The following is a 22,971-nucleotide window of genomic DNA, read 5'->3' on the forward strand; positions in this document are numbered from 1 at the left end:
TACAGTATACTTTTTATCAGTATACTTCTTATGTAGTATACTGTTCAAGCAAATGTTAAATTTGAGTTTTTTGTTCGCAAATTTTTTAGAACATTTTTCAGTTTAAATTACTGTTCTATTAATTTTTGTGAATTTTAAAATAATTATGTCAATTCGACCGTCAGAAATGTTTTTTTAAATTCATACAGTTTTTTGTTTCAAATTCGAATGTTTAAGGAAGAAAGTTTGTATCTAACATAAATATTTTAGGGAAAGATTCTTCTACGACGTTGAAATCTCTGAGTTCCGACGGAGCAAAATGTTCATTATCATCTTCAAGATTCCTCATTTTCTCTTCTTCCGTGAGTTTATTCACAATTTCATTAGGGTTTCCATTTTTTCGGATCATTTTGGACCCGTAAAGGCCTTACACAATGATTCCTAAAGCTGTTAAGAATATTAAACCAGCAAAAACTTTTGTAAATGAACGGCGGACATAGATTCAGCCTGCTTAAAAACAGTCTCATAAATTTTTAAGGCAGGGTTGACTTTGAAGTGTCGCAACGCCCTAAATTTGATTTTACCGCTGTATAGCTCAATTATGCTTTTCTGTAGCCCTTTACATGTACATTTTAGCACTGTCAAGCACTTGTTGTTAGCTTTGGTACTTTAGAAGTAATAGGCAAAATTCTCAACAATTTAAGCTTGAGAGCGTGAGACCATTGAATTGCAGTAGGCGGAACCCTTCTTAACCCAATAAAGAATAAATCCACCGCCGAGATGCTTTACAGAGCTGGGTGTGACCCGCTGAAAAATATTTTGCGGGACATCATTCCACATGGAATAATTTTTCCGTAAACTTACTCCAACTGTCATTCTTAACTTTGTGTACTTTTTAAGGGACAAGGTACTAATGCAAGGAAAGTTAATTGCGGTCGCGTATGCTCTGCGTACATATTGAAACCAGTTCTCTCATGGGAGGACTTTGTAAACAAGAATAGATGCATTTAATTTTGATAATTTTGAAAATTCACATAACAGTTTCCTATGACCAGAAAATTTCATAGATTATTTTTGTGAAAATGGATTTCATTTCAGGCTGTGACATCCGTCTTGTGTTTACTTTTCCGCCCAAAGACAGTACACTGCAGTTCAAAAAATGTGTACACCTCTGAAATAACTTTCCTTGCATTAGTACCTTGCTAAGGGGTAGATTTATTTGAAAATCATTTAAGGGTTTACCATTGTTAAGGGTTTATAATTTCTTAGAACTTTAGAGAAGGTTCCCTGGGGCCTTCACGGGTCCAAATTGATCTGGACAAAAAATACCTACTTTTCTCAAACATTTTCTGAAATCAACATTTTTATTTTTTTTTCAGACGTTCTTCCGTTAGTGATTTTTACAGTTTTCAATATCCTGATTGTTTGGCAGAAATCAGATAGAATAGATCTAGAGCAAACTGCGGACTCAGAACAAACTGCAAACCAGCTCTTAGAGCAAACGGAACATCAGAACACAGAGCACAGGAGACAGCAAATGACAGAACAAAACTACGGGTGAGAAAAATCGTAATAATTGTAATCGTCAGAAATTAAGAGGTTCAGGTCGTCTTTAAAGCCTCTTCCTGCGTGTGTAACTCTGTAGCATATTTGTTAATTGTATAACTGTTTAGGTTTCCAAGAAGACTGGTGAGGCTAGCCCCTAACCTACTGATTGTAGGATTCCATATTCCAAGGACAATGCTCACTGCTTACGAGATCATAGTTCATTTGGTCAGTATGCATGTATATAGAAAAAAAGGGATTGTGTCCTTTTTTTGGAAAATATACTTATTATCCTAATTTTTAGATTTCAAGCTTGGTAAATTCATTTTTATAAGAAATTACTTGCATTTAATTTTGTGTCATTAAACCATTAACAAAAACATATTTTAGTCATTAAATTAATTTTACAAATGTATGATACAAATAAAATGAATTTGAAATTATTGAAACTAATTTTATCTACAAATGTTTAGGACAGTGTCATTTATCAATAAAAGTAAAAAAGAAGAATATACCACTCTTTCATGGTTCTTAGTGTAAAGTATTTTTTTTCGAAAATATCTTTGAAAGATTTATGACTTTAAGTTAGAACTTTGAAATTGAATTTATCTGAAATGAAATATTTCTAAGAGTTTCAAATTAAGATTAAAGTCAAGAAACTAAATGAATATCTAACTCTTCTAGAAATTAAATTTGTTACCCTTTGAATTAAAATTTTACCTCACTTCTTCTTCAAAAATTAACTAAATCAAAATGCCAAAAAATTTGAAATCTAACTCTGTTAGATAATTTTTATAAAATTGGCAACTTTGAAAACTGAGGTTTTAAATAACCAAAATTATAACTATTAGCAAAAGTATATTTTACTGTTATCAAAGCAGGAAAAAGGTTTCCATAACGAAGTGAACTAAACTGTTTTATCTAAATTGAAAAAGTTTTTTCTCCGAAAAGTTAGATGGAGAAGCATTCAAATGTATTAAGAATCAGGCGTTTTTTGTCTTTTCTGAAAAGCTTATAATTCAGACTTAAAAGCTTTTTAAAAGCATTTTAAATTGAATTTGAATATCTAAACTTCCCAAGAGGGTTTTGGATAGATAAAGCCTGCCCACGTACAGGGAAATCATATGACAAAATGATATATTTATTTAATTAGAACATTTGATTATTTGATTCTAAGATCTTTCCTTTGCGTTGGATTTTATGGAAGGAGGATTTTGGTTAATGTTAGGTATTTCTATAAATATTGACAAAAACCAGGTTATGGATGAGGAGGATAAAAACCTTGAACAGACCTGGATCCTTGATCTATCCCACACCCTTCTCATCCTGGGATCCTCAACAAATACAATGATTCTTCTTCTCCAGGTACTCAGCTTTTAGGGAAACATACTTCTCCAGGTAGATACTTATACAGGAAACACCTTCTCCAGGTCGATACTTTTACAGGACACACCTTCTCCAGGTAGATACTTTTACAGGACACACCTTCTCCAGGTAGATACTTTTACAGGAAACACCTTCTCCAGGTAGATACTTTTACAGGACACACCTTCTCCAGGTAGATACTTATACAGGAAACACCTTCTCCAGGTCGATACTTTTACAGGACACACCTACGTTTTAAAGAATTTTCTCCTTAAAGACGCAACAGATAGTATTAAGCTTTATAGTAGCGATCACTACACCCCCTTTAATTTTTCACAAACACTCCCTTTAAATATCTCAAAACTCAAAAGGAACTGGGTTTTGCATCAAACTCAAATTGTCTAATCCCTTTGGGATCTGACGTTGTAAATCTTGATTTTCCGAAAGGAATGATCATAAATTGATTTTCTGAAAGGATTGATCTTGAATTGATTTGCTGAAAGGATTGACCTTGAATTGATTTTCTGAAAGGAATGATCATAAATTGATTTGCTGAAAGGATTGAACTTGAATTGATTTGCCGATAAGATTGATCTTGAATTGATTTGCTGAAAGGAATAATCTTGAATTGATTTCTAAATATCTTGAATTGATTAGCTGAAAGGATTGATCTTAAATTGATTTGCTGAAAGGATTAACTTCAAACTTAGATTATTTGATTTAACATAATTCTTAGTTTGAATTATCAACGGTCTAGGGGTTGCAAAGATATAGGGATTGGAAAACTTTGAAATGAAAAAAGTGTTTAGGAAAAATTATTTATATTAAACTTGAATTTCCCATCTTTAAATTTTATTGTTAAAAAATCTAATGTTCACTCACCATCTGAAATCAAAATAGTTTTATTTGTTTTATAATAACTGAATTAGTTGGTTGCAAGATTGTTAAGAATTTTAACAAATATTGAAACTGAACATTTCTTAAATATCGTTTAGGGCAATCACGAGAAAAAGCTTCAAAATTCATTTAAAATGACTGCTAGTAAGATTTTTTTTGTGTGTGTAAAGAACGTAATATCAGTATATTTTTGTTTTCCAGTTTTCAGTTTGTCTAAAAGAGAGGGCCTGGGGGGGTGAGTGAATTGAAATTTAGTTCAGCTCTTGGAGATAAAACTAATTTTATGTCTTTTAGGAAAATTTTAGAATCGGTGATATAATAAATGTCTTCAAAACTCCAGGGTAAGCATATCTAAAAGAGTACGTTTAGTTAGGAGTTTATCCAGTTAAACACAAAACATAATTTGTTCCATTCATTTTTTCAGAAAACGATATGAAAATGTCAAGTGTTCTTAAACAATTTCCCCTGGATTAAATATAATTTGAAATCACGTGTATTCTCCAAAATAACCATGAACCAAAATTGAATTTTTCTTGGATTTTGGTTTAAAATTCTCTCCACATTCAATGTATATATATATGTCTATATATAATACCTCTTTTTACATTTCTATGTTTAATTGGAACGGCTGAAATCCATTTCCAGAAATGAGGAATAAATATTTGAAAATAATATTTTTCTTTTAAAGACCAAGAATCCCAGAGAGGACTGCAGAGTTTGAAACGTTTGATCTTCTCCAGGTAGTTTAATGTACTGCACCTTATCCGGGTAGTTTAATGTACTGCACCTTCTCCAAGGAGTTTAATGTACTGCACCTTCTCCAGGTAGTTTAATGTACTGAACCTTCTCCAGGTAGTTTGATGTACTGTACCTTTTCCAGGTAATTTGATGTACTGCACCTTTTCCAGGTAGTTTGATGTACTCTACCTTCTCCAGGTAGTTTAATGTACTCTACCTTCTCCGGGTAGTTTAAAGTACTGTACCTTCTCCAGGTAGTTTAATGTTTTTTCCGTGTTTAATGGACTGCGCCTTCTCCGATGATTTAAAGGAACCCTACTTTGAAAACAATTTGTTTATTGTTTATTTTTATAATTTGTTGACTTTAAATATTAACTATTAAATCTAATACAATCTTCTATATTTAGGTTTAATCCAAAGCTGATCAATGATTTCAATTATATCAATGACTTTAGTGAGGAGATTGTCAACGATTAGCAACGGCTTAATTCAAATCTTAATCTAATCAAGGATTTTGGAAATATCGTTGCCAATATATATTAACTTTTCTAGAAAACAAACTCGTGATTTTTTAGAAAAAAAAACTCGTGGTTTTCTAGAAAACAAACTAGCGGTTTTCTAGAAAACAAACTAGTGGTTTTCTAGAAAATATCTCGTAGTTTTCTAGAAAACAAACTCGTGGTTTTCCAGGAAAAAAATGATCAAGCAGAATGTTAAGACTACTGAATGATCCAGTCGACCGTTTAATGGTCCACATTGCATCTTTTTATGATAATGACAGCCCACTTTACGATCCTGACTGCCCACTTTATGATCCTGACTGCCTATTTAACGATCCGTTTTGCACATTTTATTGTTTGTGTTGCACTTTTTAAAAAAATCGTGTCATATCTATGATCTGTGTTACAGCTATTGTATGATCCGTGTTGTACTTTTTATAGTCCGTATTGATCAATTTAAAATCCAGACTGTAACCATATATAATCCGGTTTGAGTACATCATCGTCAGCTGAAAACTTTTGAATTGGATCAACTTAATCCCGATCGCTTAATCAGAATCTCCACTGTGGAGACTTTTAATTTTCTTTTAAATCCTCTCTTGGCTATCCCTGCAAATTCACGGCTTCTGATTGGCTATTTAATTTTGCATAAAATACATTAAATATATGATAACCAAGTAATTCATGAATCACTGAAGATAAAACTACAATTTCAATTTACGACGTTAAAGACTGGTGAATCTCTATATTTTCATGTTTGTATTAATGTCTTGTATTCAACAATGTTAAATATTGTAATTAATTTAGTGAAAGGAACCCCTTAGAGCTCTTTGGAGAAGATTCTAAAAATAAATGATACCATTTATAAGAGAGAAAAGTAGAAAAATAAACCGTCAAATCCCGGATTTACTGACATTTTATGTATTTTCTGACTTTTTCATATAAAACCTTAATCAGCTCATTGACAAATTTTCTTTTCACCTTTTCTTTTGAAAGCTAAGCGCTTTTATTAGTGTATAATATGCTTAAAAGAAAATTAAATATTGGTTTATCTTTGTCATGCATCAGCGGGCAACCACCATAATCCACAGTTTTTTAAACTCTGAACTTTGTTTTTGATTTCTTCTACATTTTACTCAGTTTTCGTTCCAAAGAGGGGATGAGAGGCATACGACACCCCATCCCCCAGTCNAGACCAATGTTATTACATTTATTGTTAAATATGTTTCTGTTTATAAACAAATTAATTGTTATCGTTAAAAGTAAAAACCGTCCAACTTAAAATTTTGTGAAATAAGGTTGAAGGATTGGACTCGTGCTTGTGCTGCAGTCGTAATGGTGTATATTAATACAATACAACTTGTATTAATACAATACAACTTATGTTAATACAATACAACTTATATTAATACAATTCAACTTATATTAATACAATACAACTTATATTAATACAATACAACTTATATTAATACAATACAACTTATATTAATACAAGACAACTTATATTTTAACTTTAGATTCTACGAAGCTTTCAAATAACACAAACAACCATATTTAAACAAAGAGAAGCTACACTTTGTTTAATTTTAACTTTTAATTTAAAAAACAAGTATTTTTTGTGAAAAGTCGTCTTCATTGTATTGATATAATTGCCGACCGTTGTATCATATAAGTTCTTTCCAACAATTCTCTTCCGATTATTATGTCCATTAAAAAACCTCTTCGTGTTGTGTATGTATTAAAACATATCTTTCTACCGAACCCTTAAAAAGACAGTGCACAATATTGAACGTGTTACCTACCTGACCGGGATGTCCTTTTAAATATCGTCTTTGATTTCCAACTGTTAAAAAAACCTGGATAAAAATTGTATTATGATCTTTTTGAAATACGGTCAATATTTAAAATAGACAAAAATATTAAGCTATAGAGGACGTGGGTCAGACTCTAATAAAAACGCATAAATAACTTCCAGTATATATATATTTCTTATAACTTATTACTAGAGGGTTCAGAACATGAGTCTATTTCAACATCACACGTGTTAGACTGAAGAGATGATATCAGTACTTATGCCCCGTATCCGTTCTATCTCATTCTGTTGAATCTTGTGGAACTAGTTTAACGCGGCCAGGCATCGTCTTCCACAAAGCACTAAATTTTGATTTATTTATTTCATTAAAATCTAAATTCTTTTTTTCTCTGACTTTCTTTGAAGTTTTAAAACGTTAATAGAATTCCAAGTTAATCTCTGTGCAGATCAAAAACCCTTTACTTATGTGATAAATGTTAAATTATAAATGTTAAATAAATATTAGATTGTTACAAATTAAATGTTTTAAAACGAGAAAAAGTGATTTATTTTACAAAAAATACATATTAAGCCAAAATGCGAAGTTTTTCAGATAGATTTTACTATTATTCTCAAACGTGACCACAAAAATTTGAGAAATGTAAAACATAAACATGTTTTATTTAAAAAAAGAAAGATTTATTGCACTTGTACGAATTTTGTTGTCAAGAAAATGTGCAAAACCCCAAGGAATCTGAAATATGTGGTTAATGTGAATTAAACAAACAGCATACATTTCTTAGCTGAAAACTTTAGAATGGTGGATATCAAGATTAATACTTAAACTCCTGGTTTTACTAAACCCTAGATTAATTTTTAAAAACGCATTCGATATCCAAGAAAGAAGTTAAAAATTTAAACAATCAGCGTGTCATGTTAAGGTACTCTTAGCTTGTGAAAAACTAGTTTTGATTTCTGGTGTTGATGGTGTCATATCAATTGAACTAAACATCGATTGAACGAACGTAAGTTTTGGATTAATGTTTATTAAGACTAACGTTCAAAATGACAATAGTCCTAAAATATGCTTTTTAATAATTTCACATTAACATGATTAAATTTATATTTGTTTAAATGCTCTAAAAGCCGGCTTGTGAACAGCTTACTTTAATTCAATTGGATATTAGTCCAATCGATATAGCATTGTATCTGTAATTGTTATCAAACATAACTTTTAACCTTTAGAAATATTTAAAAATAGGATTATAAGAAGAAAATCAAAAGTGTGTACATTGGATAATAAGATAAATTGATCGTGATTAAGGATCTCATTCTAAAGTTTTCAGCTCAGATGAAATTATAATGGTAAAAACGGTAATGTTTTTTCAATTTTTTCTATATTTTCTTTGCATAGTCAGTTATGGATTTGATATGAACCAAATAGTTTGTTAGTTATGAAAAACACAAAAGAAGAGAAAGAAATAGAGCAGGTAAAGGTATAATCTGTGTGACTCTACTAGAACTAGATTTTTCTTCGATCTGTTTCTCTAATTCTTCAGGAACATCCAGGTAAATTCTAGAAAAGACGACTTTTAATTTACATGCTTTATTGTTCAGTTAGAATTTTTTTTGCGGGGGATTTTTGGGTCTTCATGCCTCGTGTACTGCATTAACCCTTACAACGTGGTCCTATTGAAAAAAAAACACTACATACAGGGTCATCCGCAAAGGATGAGACTTCAGAGACGACTGTACAGAACTTATGCTGTCTTTTCCCAGAGATTTATGATTCCCATGGAACTGCAACCCTGTTTCAGTCTGTGCAAGATTATTAAATAAATAAGCCTTAAACATATTATTTACAGGGCGGACGCCTTAATTCAATCTTGAATTGTTAGATTTAAAGAGTTTGAGGTCGTCTTTACAGTTTCATCCTTTGAGGGTAACCCTGTACTATACAAGGCATTACAAACAGTGAATTAAATGAATAATATCTTCTCTAGTTCTTGTTACTTTTAACTTGTCAGCTAAATGCGATTTTCAAGGAATAAAAGGATCGATTTTACTTTATCAGGTAAACGGATTAACGAAGGTGGAAACTAATAAATACGTATTTGAATTAGCTTCGGTCATAGTTAAACTTCATCTGAGAGTAGACTACAGAAAAAGTTGAAACTATAAATACCTACTCTAGGACTGAACATAGTGAATTTGAGCTAGCTTGCAGTGAGTGCTTAACTACATACCGCCGATTAGAATACTTATCTGTACAAGGTTACTCACAAAAAATAAGACTGTCAAGACGACTCAGATCTTTTAAAATATGACGATTTGATGATTGATTTTGGGTTTCTGCATAAAATTTAATATTTTTACGGTTTGTTAAATGATAAAGCCGTTAATTTTGTAATAACGGTACCATTAACGGCTAGAGGCGTTAACGATTGTTGACAATTTTCCGTAAACGCCGTTAATGAAATTGAGATCGTTTACTAACGGTAATAACAAAAAAGCGGAAAATGCCTTTAACAGAACAAACGTTCCCTTCCGCTAACTGAAATTTTTATTTTTTAACGATTGGAACTAACCGTTAACGAAACTGCTAGAAAAAGTTGGAAGGTGTCCAGCCCTACGCACGACACTGGTCCCTGGGGAGTCTAATACCTGCTTCGTCCCACTTGGTTGATAACATCTACAAGAGCATCAACATCAACCTCATCTTCAGCACCACTCCAGATTGTTAGTGTTGGATCAGTTACATTCACAGCCTATACATTCAATATATATCAAATATATATCAAATACAAAACATGACTGAGAACCAGAAATCTTTGAAAATAAGAAGACGGTTTTTATAATTAAGTTAAAACGTTAAAATGTCCAATGAGCATGAGACAGAGAAATTGTGCAGTGTAAATTAGTTCAGTTCACTAAATTAGTTATTTAATAAGTGTCTACAGATTTTATTTGTTGCTTTGTAACACAACGAACACACTTAAATATTGCTATAATGTCTTTTTCATATTTCATTGTTTTCTGAGTATCACTGTATGCAATGGTATATATCAACTTTGTTATACAATTTTATTCATAAGCACAATGTTGGATACAATCTTTAGTATGATGTTTTAATATTAAGTAAGATGATCAGTTATTAAGTATATACAAAGTGATTAAGTAATAATAGTTAGAAAGATGGTTGATTTATATGAAGAAATGAAGGTTAGAAGTTGTCATTTACAATTTACAGTTATTTAGAGAAAGTAGTATCTACTACATGGAGAAAGTATTATCTACTACCTGGAGAAAGTATTATATACTACCTGGAGAAAGTATTATATACTTCTTGGAGAAAGTATTATCTGCTACCTAGAGAAAGTAGTATCTACTACCTGGAGAAAGTAGTAGCTACTACCTGGAGAAAGTAGTATCCACTACCTGTTGAAAGTATTATCTACTACCTGTTGAAAGTAGTATCTACTACCTGGAGAAAGTATTATCTACTACCTGGAAGAAAGTACTATCTACTACCTGGAGAAAGTATTATCTACTACCTGGAGAAAGTATTATCTACTACCTAGAGAAAGTAGTATCTACTACCTGGAGAAAGTATTATCTACTACGTGGAGAAAGTAGTATCTACTACCTGGAGAAAGAATTATCTACTACCTGGAGAAAGTAGTATCTACTACCTGGAGAAAGTATTATCTACTACCTGGAGAAAGTAGTATCTACTACCTGGAGAAAGTGTATCACCTACCTGGAGAAAGTATTGAATTATTTCCGGTTTAGATCTGGCAAGTAAACAGGCTCTCACTGGAAGTGTAACTGGAGCTGTAACCTAATACAGATGGGGTCTTTTCAAGGTTTATGGGTTTTTGGTCACAATAACCCTGAAACCCCCTAAATCTTGAAAAGACGACATATAGTGCTCGATCGGTATTGTAACTAGTCTATACGTTGAGTCTTCATAATCATTTTAGAATTTTTTTTAGATTTCAAAACTGAATAATGTTAAAATTTACTTTTACAAAACTTTTCAAAATCTTTATTCTAAAAAAAAAAATGGAAAATTGATTCAAAAACTATCCTTTTTTATCGGGTCTGTGTCATTCTTTGCAAATATCTTCAGTCAGGGTCAAAATTTAACATAGTGTAAGAAAAGCAAATATTTAGAAATTTGTTATTTTAAATTTGTTATTTCAAATTTGATATTTAAAATTTGTTATTTCAAATTTGATATTTCTAATCTGTTATTTCAAATTTGTTAGTTTAAATTTTTACCCTGAAAGAAAATAAAGGATTTCATAACGAATTAGATTAAATTTTTTTTTAAAGTTTGAAAATCTAATCATTTCCATTTGTTTTCCTGAACTGCAGTACGTAGATGGAAATGTGCAAATCACTTCTGCCGGGAAACCATAATTATAAATAATATGGTTTCACAATTATAATTATTTATTTATAAACATTTAAGAATCGTAAAATGTTTTAGAAATTGTTGGAGCTCCATACCTTCCTTGCTTCTATAAATTGAAGAGCCTCAAGAAAATTTGAAATATCATATTTTCCAGAAGAAGTAGTTGTAAACCCTAAACTCAAGGTTCCACTGGAAAAAAAGAAATAAAACCCTTGTTGGAACACTTTAGGTTCCACAAAAAAAAAAAATCTTTTTTGAACACTCAAGGTTACACTGAGAAAAAGAAATCTTGGTTAACCTGAAATCTTGTTGGAACACTGCAGGTTCCACTTGGAAAAATAAATCTTGGTAAACCTATCACAATTTTGTTGGAACAATTATGGTTTTACTGAAATAAACCAATTTTAATAAACTTATTATACTCAAAAAAAGAAAAAAAATCTTGTTAAACGACTCTAGGTTTTACAAAAACTTTTTTTTTGTAAACTCATCACTCAAAAAATAAATTTGTTGGGACTTAAGTTTTCACTAAAACAAGGTTTTACTAAAAAAAAATTTTGGTTAACTTATCACTCAAAAAATGGAAAAAAAACTTGTTTGGTCACTCAAGGTTTTACTAAAAAAAAACAATTTTGGTAAACTTATCACTAAAACTACGACAAAGAATCTTGTTGGACCACTCAATGTTGTACAATCAAAGACCTATATTTTTAAACCAGACTTGAAGCCAAACGAACTAAAAACTCCTCAAATTATAAATTTCTAGTCACCATAATTTTGCAACATGAAGGTTCAAACCTTCAATATTTCATCTTTGACTGTTTTACTTTGACACAACTTTTATATCAATATCTTAAGACAAGGCCATCAGATCAACTCCTAAAGTGTCTAAGCTATAGCCTATACCCCCTCACAAAGATATATTTAAGGATTAGAAAATTGAATGTGAGACAAAGCCTCAGTTCATTTCTGATTTGCAATAATATATTCATATGAATAAACAAAAAATTTTGTTTTATCATTTTTACTTAGGAAAATAATCTTTGGCGAGACGAATAAATTGTTCTTTATCTACAGGTTGCGAAGCGCCCTCCATGAAGAAGATATCTAGAAATAATATATTTATAATTTAATATAGATTTTAATACAATATATTTCGTTTAAATTCAACATTCACTAATAATGATTCCAAATAAAAATTAAAGAAAAAATGTAAAACTGTTTAAAACAATAATGATGAGAGTAACAATATTAATAATAATAATAATAATAATAATAATAATTTGCCTGCATTTATCCAAACAGGAAAATCAATGTCCTCACAAACTTCTCTAAAATTTGACAATATATATATTTATTTATTTATTTCCCTTCAAACTGTTTAAAGGGACTGCATGCCGATTCACAACGGTGCAATTAAAATTAGGAAAACATATCGTCGTTATTCTGTTTGAAAAGATATTAAATCTGTAAAGGATGCATGTCTTTACCACAAACTAAAATTTTCTAATCTTTATATCTTTGCAACCTGATGGTGTAAACCTATGGTATTTCAAATTAAGATCAATTGATCTGACTCGAATTCCAAAATAGAAATTTAGAGTTTGTGCCAAAACCAATATTTTTAAATAACGTTGTGCAGTCTCTTTAAAGGGAGAGTTCGCGAAAAATGAAAGGGGGTACAGGTTGTTATCGAACTGAATCCAATATTGATTGCTATATATAATTTAACCATACCCCCTTTCATTTTTCTCGAACATTCCCTTAAAGTCTAGAATTATCCAAATATTGTTCATTTCCTGAGAAGTTTAAGAGCCGGCTCCACTGCTTCAATAAACTTGAAATCAAGTTTAATTCCTTTTCTGACACTTCCTCCTCCTTCTAATCTGGCCTGGAACAAGATAAAAGCCTTTTTAAAACTGTCTTGGACAAAATTGCAGAAAAAAATAGATTAGTTTAATCTCAACACAAGAAAGAAGTAAGAATATATTGTACAATATTGCGAGTATATATGGTACAACATTGCGAGTATATATGGTACAATATTGCGAGTATATATGGTACAACATTGCGAGTATATATGGTACAATATTGCGAGTATATATGGTACAGCATTGCGAGTATATATGGTACAACATTGCGAGTATATATGGTACAATATTGCGAGTATATATGGTACAACATTGCGAGTATATCTGGTACAACATTGCGAGTATAAATGGTACAACATTGCGAGTATAAATGGTACAACATTGCGTTTATATATGGTACAACATTGCGAGTATATATGGTACAACATTGCGAGTATATATGGTACAACATTGCGAGTATATATGGTACAACATTGCGAGTAACTTATCAAGTTTTAATTTCTCTAGAGTAAGTGGACATATTGCATACAAAAGTTTCTTGAATTTTGTAAAATGCAAAGTTCAAGATTTTAGACTAAAATTAAATTAAATTGATGTACTTTGTACAATTAAAGGGCAGAGATTTACAGTTACACATAGGAGATTTACACTTAACCGACAGAGATTTAAAATACAAGGTTTACAATTACACGGCAGAGATTTACAATTACAAGCCAGAGATATACAATTACACTGCAGAGATTTACACTTACACGGCAGAGATTTACAATTACTCGGCAGAGATTTACAATTACACGGCAAAGTTATACAATTACACGGCAGAGATTTACAATTACACGCCAGAGATATACAATTACTGTATCCGATTCCGATTATCATAAACAAACAAATTCTAAGATCTAGTATAATACAATAAAGAACTGACGTATCAAATGTTATTGATTTGTATCACAGAAAATAGAAGGGGGGGGGGGGTAAGGATCACTCAAAATGAACCCCTAGGCTATTTTGGGACTGGTAAACCAGACGTCATAAAATTTGCATAGCTTACGTTGATAACTGTTTTTATAAAGTTTTGTAGAGTTAAGTCTGAAGACGTTGAGGGAGGATGAGCCATGATTATTACTCCGTTAGAACCTTAATAAGGATAGTAACCTCAAACTAAATACAAAATATGAAAAATTTGTTAGTTATTAGTTTTTTTTCAGGATCAGTTAGAAATATTTGATATAGTTGTTTTATGTTTCTAAATTTAAATAAAGTTTTGTAGTTTTTTTAGGATTGGGTTTTAGCAATTTTCCAATTAATTAACAAAATTTCAAATATTCTTTATACACATAAAGCTTAAAAAGTACCCCAAGGGTTTTAGGACATTTCATAGATAGCGAAGTTTTATATAACAAAACTATAGATAAGAGATTTCATAGAACGGACTTTTCATAGATTACAAATTTCAAAGATTGGATATTACCATAGATTAGACATTTTATAGATAGGACATATATATATATATTTTATAGATAGCCATTTGAATGAAATGATAATATGTAACATGACCCACCCACCCCACTGTGTTGTATACCTATACTAACATCGGCTTCAATCATCATAGTTCCGTCTTTTAGAGCATTATCTAATAGTTCTATAGAGTTGGTAGCGTGGGACCAAGTAACCTGGAACAATGAATATATAGTTCCATCTTATGAGAGCATTATCTAGTAGTTCCATAGAGTTGGTAGCGTGGAACCAAGTAACCTGGAACAATGAATATATAGTTCCATCCTATGAGAGCATTCACATTGTTTTATATCCTTCATCATAGTCATTCATTTGACATTATTCATGCTGCACAGAGACAATAAAGGAATTCACGGAATTAATAAACTGTTTAGTTAGAATGATGCCGATATCTTCGTTACATGTTAAACAGATAAGAGATTTGAAGGATACCGATGAAGATCGGACATGCCAACAGTAGTTTCACATTTCTAGTAGCCTCTGATCCAATCAGGGTTCACTCACGTGCTTAGTGAGTACTCAGGAGATGTTAGGTACTTCACAACGGATTTCTCCCAAGTGGCAACTTCCCAAATGGGCAATTTCCCAATTCTGTCCTAGCCGCAGCGCCCCAAACTGTTCTAGTCGCGACACTTGGTTCCCTAGCATATCCTAGCCGCAGTGCTCGGCCCCCCATTGCAGCCTGAGGCGCCTCAGAGGGCCTAACCTAACCTTTGGAAAGTTGGAAGATAATTTGTCACTTGGGAAGTCGCCCTCGGGAAAATGCCTTTGGGAAAGTACCTAGCACCAATCTGGACCAATAGAATAGCAACGGCGGCAAGATATATCTATTTATCTAAGATTGATATGTAAATTAGAGGCAAAGACTAAAGATTTTATTTACTTATATCCGAACTACGGTACGTGATGCTACTCTTTAAATGTAGCGGAGGCCTTGTATTCACGTCTACATACAGTCCCTTTAATAGATAATTGTTTACTAGAGGGTACTTTGATGATTTGATTATCAATTATTTTTTTATTTGAAAAGAATTTATTCTTTGCAACAAACTCCAATTTATTCTTATTACCATGTCTTTGAAACCTCATGGTGTAAATCTTTGATATTTTAAATTTAGATTATTTGATCTCACAGAATACACAGTTTAAAGTATGTAAGGTCTACGACATTGGGTTGCAAAGATATAAAGAATAGAAAATCAATGTTTGTGGCAAATTGACTCAGTTCATTTCTTTAAAGATTATTTTTTTGGTTAACTAAACGTACCTGCATTAGATTTTCATCTAGTCCTTCCCAGAAGTCTTTCACATTTACCCTGTCACAAATGTCAACCACTGTAAAGTAAACGTATGTTAAGAGATTTATTTTGTTAATTTATAGACTTCACTCATTGAAGAACTATGCTAGCCATAAATTTAGCTTGTCTGTCTGTCTGTTTATTTGTTTCCCATAAACGTTAAAACAGCTGAACCGATTGAACCCAAATTTTGTGTTGGATCTCACATGAACGAAAGGTTTATGAATGATCAAATTTTATAAATTTGTATTTCAAGTTTTTTATTTTTGTAAAATTTTGAAAATTCGCGAACAATTATAATAAAATCCGCAAACTTTTTTTGTTTTTGTTTTATACCGTACAAAGAAAAGATGCTCACACATAAAGCCACAATTTTAAGTTGAAATAGAAGATGGGCGCGAAGCGCCCTAAAAGCCTAGTACTTTATATGAACCTTCATAATTGTTTATTCTTAGTAGTTAAATCTATATAAAAAGCTCTTCGCTCATACAATGTTAAAACTACTTAAAATTATCCTTCAAGCAATGAAACAATTGTTAATGTATATATGTATGCTGCTCTCAACTAATTTTATTTTCTGCGCGAGGGGGCCATGTTGCAATGTAATATTACACATTAATATATTAATTAATATTGATTTACAAGACTGTATCGACTTTAAAGTGTCGCAACTCCTTGACCTTTGATTGTACCTCGCTAAATCTTTTATACTTTTTTGTAGCCCTAGACATGCGCATCTTTTCTTATAAAGCACTGGTTTTAGCTTTAGTTTTAAAGACGTAATTAGCAAATCTCTCATAATCATAATCTCTCAGAGCTTGCAACGTTTAGATAACTGTGAGAGATGCCTAATCCATCAATACTACCTAACCTACCCTTTATTGATGTTCCAGAAAGTATTGATATTAACAGTAGGCTGAGAACTATAAACATGATTACTCCTGTGTGTTATAAGCAGAAACTGGAAACTATATCTAGCTTTATCTCTATATTGATACAGATGCATCAGTTTTACAAACAGATACTATTTATTTATTTTAAACATTGATCTTATCTTTCGTATCTGATTTACTATATTTTATTATTTTTAATGATTTAACTTTTTGCTTATTTGATTAATTAAATTCAATAAACGTTTGCGCCAAAAAGAATACAATGTATTGTCGTCTTGAAAAATGTGATGTCTGAACAGTAAATCTGATTATAATCATAAGCGAATTCATACATGCTTACTACTCTTAACTAAATGAATATAAGTTTCGTCAATAAGTTTTGCTCATTTTAGTCAACCCTTCTTATATTTGACCGTTGTCACGTAGTAAAATGTTTTCCATCCTTTAATTATTATTGTTAAAGGGATAACAAAATTAAGTTTTTGCCACAAACTTAAATTTTCTTAGGCCTTTTCCTTTGCAATCTGAATGTGTAAACTTTTGTCATTTCAAGCTAAGATTATTTGATAGAAAATTCATAGTTTTCTATATATCTAAGGAGACCAATTCAATGAAATTGAGCCAGAGTCCATGTTCAATGAATTTGAATCCGGTTTCAATTGAGCGCAGGCTAAAATCTTGAAACATTTAATACAATTTTAAGTGGAACCAACTATATTTAAGCCGCCTCTCGATTGAAATACTTAATATATGTGGTTCTACAGTGTAGATATCCAAAGACCAATCCTAAATCACCTCGTCTAAAATCAGAGTTTGTGGCAAAAACTGAATTTCTTTTACCTGTAATCGTGGGATCCATGGCTGACGTATTACTAGTGTACTTTGATTTGCCCCTGTAAAATAGTATTGTGCTAGTACTGTACTTAAACAGTTGCTTTCTTTCACTGATTATAAAAGCAATGTATCCATTGTTAGCCAAAACTGAGTATTTGAACTGTCCTCGGTAATGGAATTGAGTCTTTAACACAAACTTTGATTTTTCTAAATCCATATACTTGCATCTCAATAAACCTTAGATATTTCAAGCTATGAATTCTATAAGATCAAATATTTTAAGTTTGAAATATCAAATGTTTACACTATCCGGTTGCAAAAATATAGTAAGCATTAGAAAATTTGAGTTTGTGGCAAAGATTATAATTCATTTCTGTATATAAAACATAACTTTTAGTTTCTTCTAAAAGTGCATGATAAAGAATATAAATATTGATTTAAACAGCTGTGTTTTGTTTATTTGGCGAAACTAAAAATTTCCCTGTAGTTTTATTTGGAAAAAGAGAAAGCTTTAGTCAGCTGATAAATGATTCTCAATAGATCTTCTCAATAGATCTTCTCAATATATTTTCTCAATAGATCTTCTCAATAGATCTTCTCAATAAGAGGAGTAATGATTGAAACCGTGAATGATTTAAATCTTCTGTACTATTTATCTCAGTTTTACATGACCTTTTTACAGAAATATACCTGTAACAAATCTAGACGCTACTTCTCTAGCGATTACTTAACTCAAAGTCTAATGAGATTCTCTCTAACTAAATCTCTAGCCAAAACTCAAGGCTCTGTATACGTCCGTTCTGATCAACTAATGATATTCAACTACTTTATTTATAAACAGGTAAAATGAATTGACCGGGCTAGCCCGGCTGGGTCAACATACAAATAGTTAAGATAATAATATTAGGGAATATATGTTATGGTTAGAAAGCAGAAAATTATAAAATGTTGAAAAGTAGTAAATAAAAGAAATACATGATCTCGGAAAACGATATCACTGCCGTTAAAACCATAATGGGTCTCCCATGGTTCTCATGATGTGGGCCGTGGCTCCTAAGGTTTCTCCGATGGCTCTCTCATGACAAACATTAATTTCCAAGAATCCAACAATGTCTGACCATGAAATAAATATTTAATCTATGCTCTGAATTTCTACCATGAGAAGAAAGTATATAATTCATTTTGCCAACAAAACCATCACAAGTTTCTAGAAACTGCATACAATTTTTTTTTTTTTTTGGGGGGGGGTCAAAATTTATTTTTCTTTCGAATTGAAAAAAATGATGAATCAATTTTCATATTAAAATTTATGGTTGAAAAATCACAGTTTTTATTTTCAATAAAACTTCAAAAAAAATACGATTGAGGTGAAAGGAAGGCGCAGTTCAAAAAAATAAACAGAAATCATAATTTTTCGCTAAAATCGTATGATCACTGAAATGGAACTGTATATACAGGAGTCTCAAAATAACGGGGAATAAGGGTCTACAGACTCCTTTGTAATCGAATTTTCAAATTTGAGACCATTTTTAAAATCTACGTACAAATTTCGATTCAAAGAACCTATTTTAGGCTTTAAAATCCAAAAATGACAATTTTATAGGTCCCTAAAATTTCCAACTGGAGTGAGTAAATTCGATAAAAAATAAAGACAATCTCCGTTTGCACAATTTTGCACAAGGGTCTGCAGACTGGTTTGTAATCGGATTTTTTTAATATGAAACCATTTTTGAGATCTACGTACAGTTTCCGATTCAATTAGATTTATTTTAGGCTCGTAGATCTAAAAATAAAAATGCTACAATTACATCCCAAAGCCTCATTCACTTTACGAACTTGAGGTCAAAATCAGGAGAGAAATAGCTGCTCTGCAGGACCCTGCTGTCTCCCAAAAGGCTATTTTTGAAGTTAAATCAAGGACCCAGATGTGTCTTGTTGTTTATGGTGGACATCTTGAATAAGATTGTGATAAATTGTAAACTGAAATGTAATTAACTGTAACCTAACATGTAATACAAGATTGTGCAAATTGTGAGATTATCTTTAACTTATTACCAGCTGCAGTTGGAAACTTTGGGAGTCTATTAATTAAATTTTTAGATCTACAAGCCTAAACTAGGACTCATTGAATTGAAAACTGTACGTGGATATCAAAAATTTTATTCAATTGCAGCTTAACCAAAAATCAAACGCTCTTTTGATTTAGAATTAGTAAATCAATAAATAAACTTTAAATAATGTTTAGGAGTAAAGATGAATTAGTAAATGAAAAAATTAACTTTGAATAGGGTTTAGGAGTAAAGATCAATTATGTTAATGAATACATCAGCGCTGTGTTTAGAAGTAAAGATGAATTAGTAAATGAATAAATCAACTTTGAAAAGTGTTTAGGAGTAAAGATGAATTAGTGAATTAATAAATTAATAACTTTGAATAGTGTTTAGGAGTAAAGATAAATTAGTAAATTAATAAATTAACTTTTAATAGGTTTTAGGAGTAAAGATGAATTAATAAATGAATACATCAGCGCTGTGCAGTGTTTAGGAGTAAAGATGAATTAGTAAATGTATATTGCTTAAATATTCACATTTAGGGATATAAATATGTAGAGAAATATATATATTTGATAGATAGATAAATATATTTGATAGATAGATAGATATCGGAGGAGGTAGTGTAAAGGTAGCTCGGAGACTAGAGACTAGAGGACGGACAGTATTCAGCCTTTCTCCGGGTAGTAGTTATAGTACTGTATACTGTATACAACTCAGTGTAATCAGGAAAGGGTGGAGAAGGGAGAGAAGGAAAGGGGATTAGAGGCTTATTCTTATCTCTTTGCTAATAAGCAACTTTTGCAACTGCGAAAATAAATCAAACCAAAAATTCTAATGTTTAAAGTGATTTCCTGACACGATTGATTTGATATTATTTAAATTCAATTGTCCGATAGTTTTGAGACCAGATAATTCTCCTGTAGATTATATAATCTTTAACTATGCCCGGTTTAAACTAATTCGAAACAATACTTAAGGGATTTAATTGTTCTGGAAGTCCATTGAATAAGGTTTTCCGTGTGATGGATTCTATGGTTAAACTTTGCCGATATTGGTTCGCTCAAATTCTATTTAAATTGATATTGATGTAATTGTGATTTATTGTTGTTATTGTGATTCTCATTTTTTTCTATTTTTGATGGGCTTTACGTCACATTAAACTATAGACAACAGGAGACGGTCACATTTTTGTGATATTGCATTTACGACTTTGGAGCCTCGTAGCTCATGTAGTTGTCATTTTTCGCCAAGGTATGAGGAAGCAAAATTTATTCAGTTACATATTTGAAATTCAAAACATTTTTCTATAGCTCTTCCATGAGAGAGGAGATATGGTTGAAAAAAAACAACCTATGACGTCGCGTAAGTTAAAAATAAAAAGTGTAAATATTTCAATACAAGATTAGAACTGAACAAAATTCATTGGTTTTAACAAATTTAATTTACTTTTTAAAGATAATTAATTATACATTTAACGACAATAATTCATCGATATGAAAACAAGTAATCAGGTGTGAAAGTTCCTAAATTAAGAAATGAAAGCGAATTAATTTTACAAAGATTTCTAACTTCAAATTCACGAAACAACCTTTTTTTACAAACAACTATGTTATTTAATGTAAACCCCAACACAACATAAAGCTTTATTTTCATCTATAGTACGACATTTTTTATTTAGTAGCACTTAATTAAATTCAGAACGATATGGAAATCTTTATGTAGTTTTCTAGGATATAGGATAATAAAGTGATTTATTTTATGATAGCATCTATTTATAATCCTTGATAAAAGACAATTGGTTTGGGAGTAATAACATGTTATAGGCCACACTAAAAGGAATAGATTTTCTACAGGGCTTGTCAAGAATTATATCTAAAATAGACAAATCAGATGTTGCCTGCTAGTTCTTCAGAAAGCTTTAATCCGCAACTTTTGTGGCTCAACGGATCCCTTTTCGGAACCATAAAGGTTCCATAAACGTTGAGAAACTAAAAATAATCTGCTATTGGTAAATTATATCGATAGAATACGAGTCGTCAGCACATTTAGTACATTTAGTACACTTTTCAAATTCAAAGTTTCCGCTGCGTTTATCAAGTTAACCCTGGGGGGGGGGGGGTCTGAATCTACGCGTCCCGCGAGTACAGCAGGAGAACATTAGATTTTTGTGATATTTCTGGTACAGCTTTGTGACCTCGTGGTTACTCTAGTTTTTGATTTGACTAGGACGTAGTAGTAGTTCGTAAATTAATTCGGTTGCACATTTAAATTTAAAACTTTTTTGTTCTTCTCAATAGATCTTCTCAATAGATCTTCTCAATAGATCTTCTTAATATATCATCTCAATACATCTTCTCAATTTATCTATTCAATAGATCTTCTCAATAGATCTTCTCAATAGATCTTCTCAATAAATCTTCTCTATAAATCTTCTCAATAGATCGTCACAATAGATCGTCTCAATAGATCTTCTCAATAGATCTTCTCAATAGATCTTCTCAATATATCATCTCAATAGATCTTCTCAATAAATCTTCTCAATATATCATCTCATTAGATCTTCTCAATTTATCTTTTCAATAGATCTTCTCAATAAATCTTCTTAATAGATCTTCTCAATAGATCGTCTCAATAGATCTTCTCAATAGATCTTCTCAATAGATTTTCTCAATACATCATCTCAATAGATCTTCTCAATTTATCTTCTCAATAGATCTTCTCAATAGATCTTCTCAATAGATCTTCTCAATATATCATCTCAATAGATCTTCTCAATTTATCTTTTCAATAGATCTTCTCAATAGATCTTCTCAATAGGTCTTCTCAATTGATCTTCTCAATAGATCTTCTCAATATATCATCTCAATAGATCTTCTCAATAGATCTTCTCAATAGATCTTCTCAATAGATCTTCTCAATAGTCTCAATAGATCTTCTTAATAGATCTTCTCAATAGATCTTCTCAATAAATTTTTTCTATAAATCCTCTCAATATATCGTCTCAATAGATCTTCTCAATAGATGTTCTCAATAGATCTTCTCAATAGATCTTCTCAAAAGATCTTCTCAATAGATCTTCTCAATAGATCTTCTCCATAGATCTTCTCAATAGATTTTCTCAATAGATCTTCTCAATAGATCGTCTCAATAGATCTTCTCAATAGATCTTCACAATAGATCTTTTCAATAGAGCTTCTCAATAGATCTTCTCAATAGATCTTCTCAATATATTTTCTCAATAGATCTTCTCAATAGATCTTCTCAATA

The 22,971-nt window shown here is 31.1% G+C and overlaps 2 protein-coding genes across 3 annotated transcripts; one reads left to right on the top strand and one right to left on the bottom strand.

The window, feature by feature from the left end:
• Window positions 1-249: 249 nt before the first annotated feature.
• On the top strand, window positions 250-6,209 carry LOC111716851 (uncharacterized; the record flags this gene model as incomplete). Its single annotated transcript, XM_023492356.1, is given in 7 exon segments — window positions 250-341; window positions 1,359-1,536; window positions 1,653-1,752; window positions 2,782-2,889; window positions 4,081-4,127; window positions 4,475-4,526; window positions 4,932-6,209. Coding segments are annotated over 7 exon segments (583 nt in total), but the record flags the coding sequence as incomplete, so codon positions are not given.
• A 1,883-nt stretch (window positions 6,210-8,092) lies between these two features.
• LOC111716852 (protein FAM151B) lies at window positions 8,093-17,803 on the bottom strand. 2 transcript variants are annotated; one of them, XM_023492357.1, is made up of 11 exons: window positions 17,657-17,803; window positions 15,893-15,960; window positions 14,690-14,780; window positions 14,159-14,244; window positions 13,036-13,127; window positions 12,524-12,567; window positions 12,265-12,343; window positions 11,332-11,425; window positions 10,577-10,657; window positions 9,481-9,584; window positions 8,093-8,392 (listed from the first exon to the last, which is right to left on the bottom strand). In XM_023492357.1, the coding sequence occupies exons 1-11, from the start codon at window positions 17,673-17,675 to the stop codon at window positions 8,269-8,271; spliced, it is 882 nt and encodes a 293-aa protein (XP_023348125.1). In that variant the 5' UTR covers window positions 17,676-17,803; the 3' UTR covers window positions 8,093-8,268. The 2 variants fall into 2 exon arrangements, with proteins under 2 accessions (XP_023348125.1, XP_023348126.1); XM_023492358.1 differs by lacking the exon at window positions 17,657-17,803 and adding an exon at window positions 16,799-16,901.
• Window positions 17,804-22,971: the final 5,168 nt, after the last annotated feature.

Source organism: Eurytemora carolleeae, unplaced genomic scaffold (genome assembly GCF_000591075.1).
Source record: "Eurytemora carolleeae unplaced genomic scaffold, Eaff_2.0 scaffold2241, whole genome shotgun sequence".
Lineage (NCBI taxonomy): Eukaryota > Metazoa > Arthropoda > Copepoda > Calanoida > Temoridae > Eurytemora > Eurytemora carolleeae.

What these genes read in the sequence shown, in the direction of transcription:
- LOC111716852 (XM_023492358.1), bottom strand. Translation starts at nt 16,856, where the DNA reads ATGTTTATAGTTCTCAGCCTACTGTTAATATCAATACTTTCTGGAACA. An exon ending in TTCTGGAACATCAATAAAGG is followed by an intron (nt 15,961 to 16,798) that starts GTAGGTTAGGTA and finishes TTTACTTTACAG; the next exon opens with TGGTTGACATTTGTGACAGG. An exon ending in AACCAAGTGGGACGAAGCAG is followed by an intron (nt 8,393 to 9,480) that starts GTATTAGACTCC and finishes CGTCTTTTCTAG; the next exon opens with AATTTACCTGGATGTTCCTG.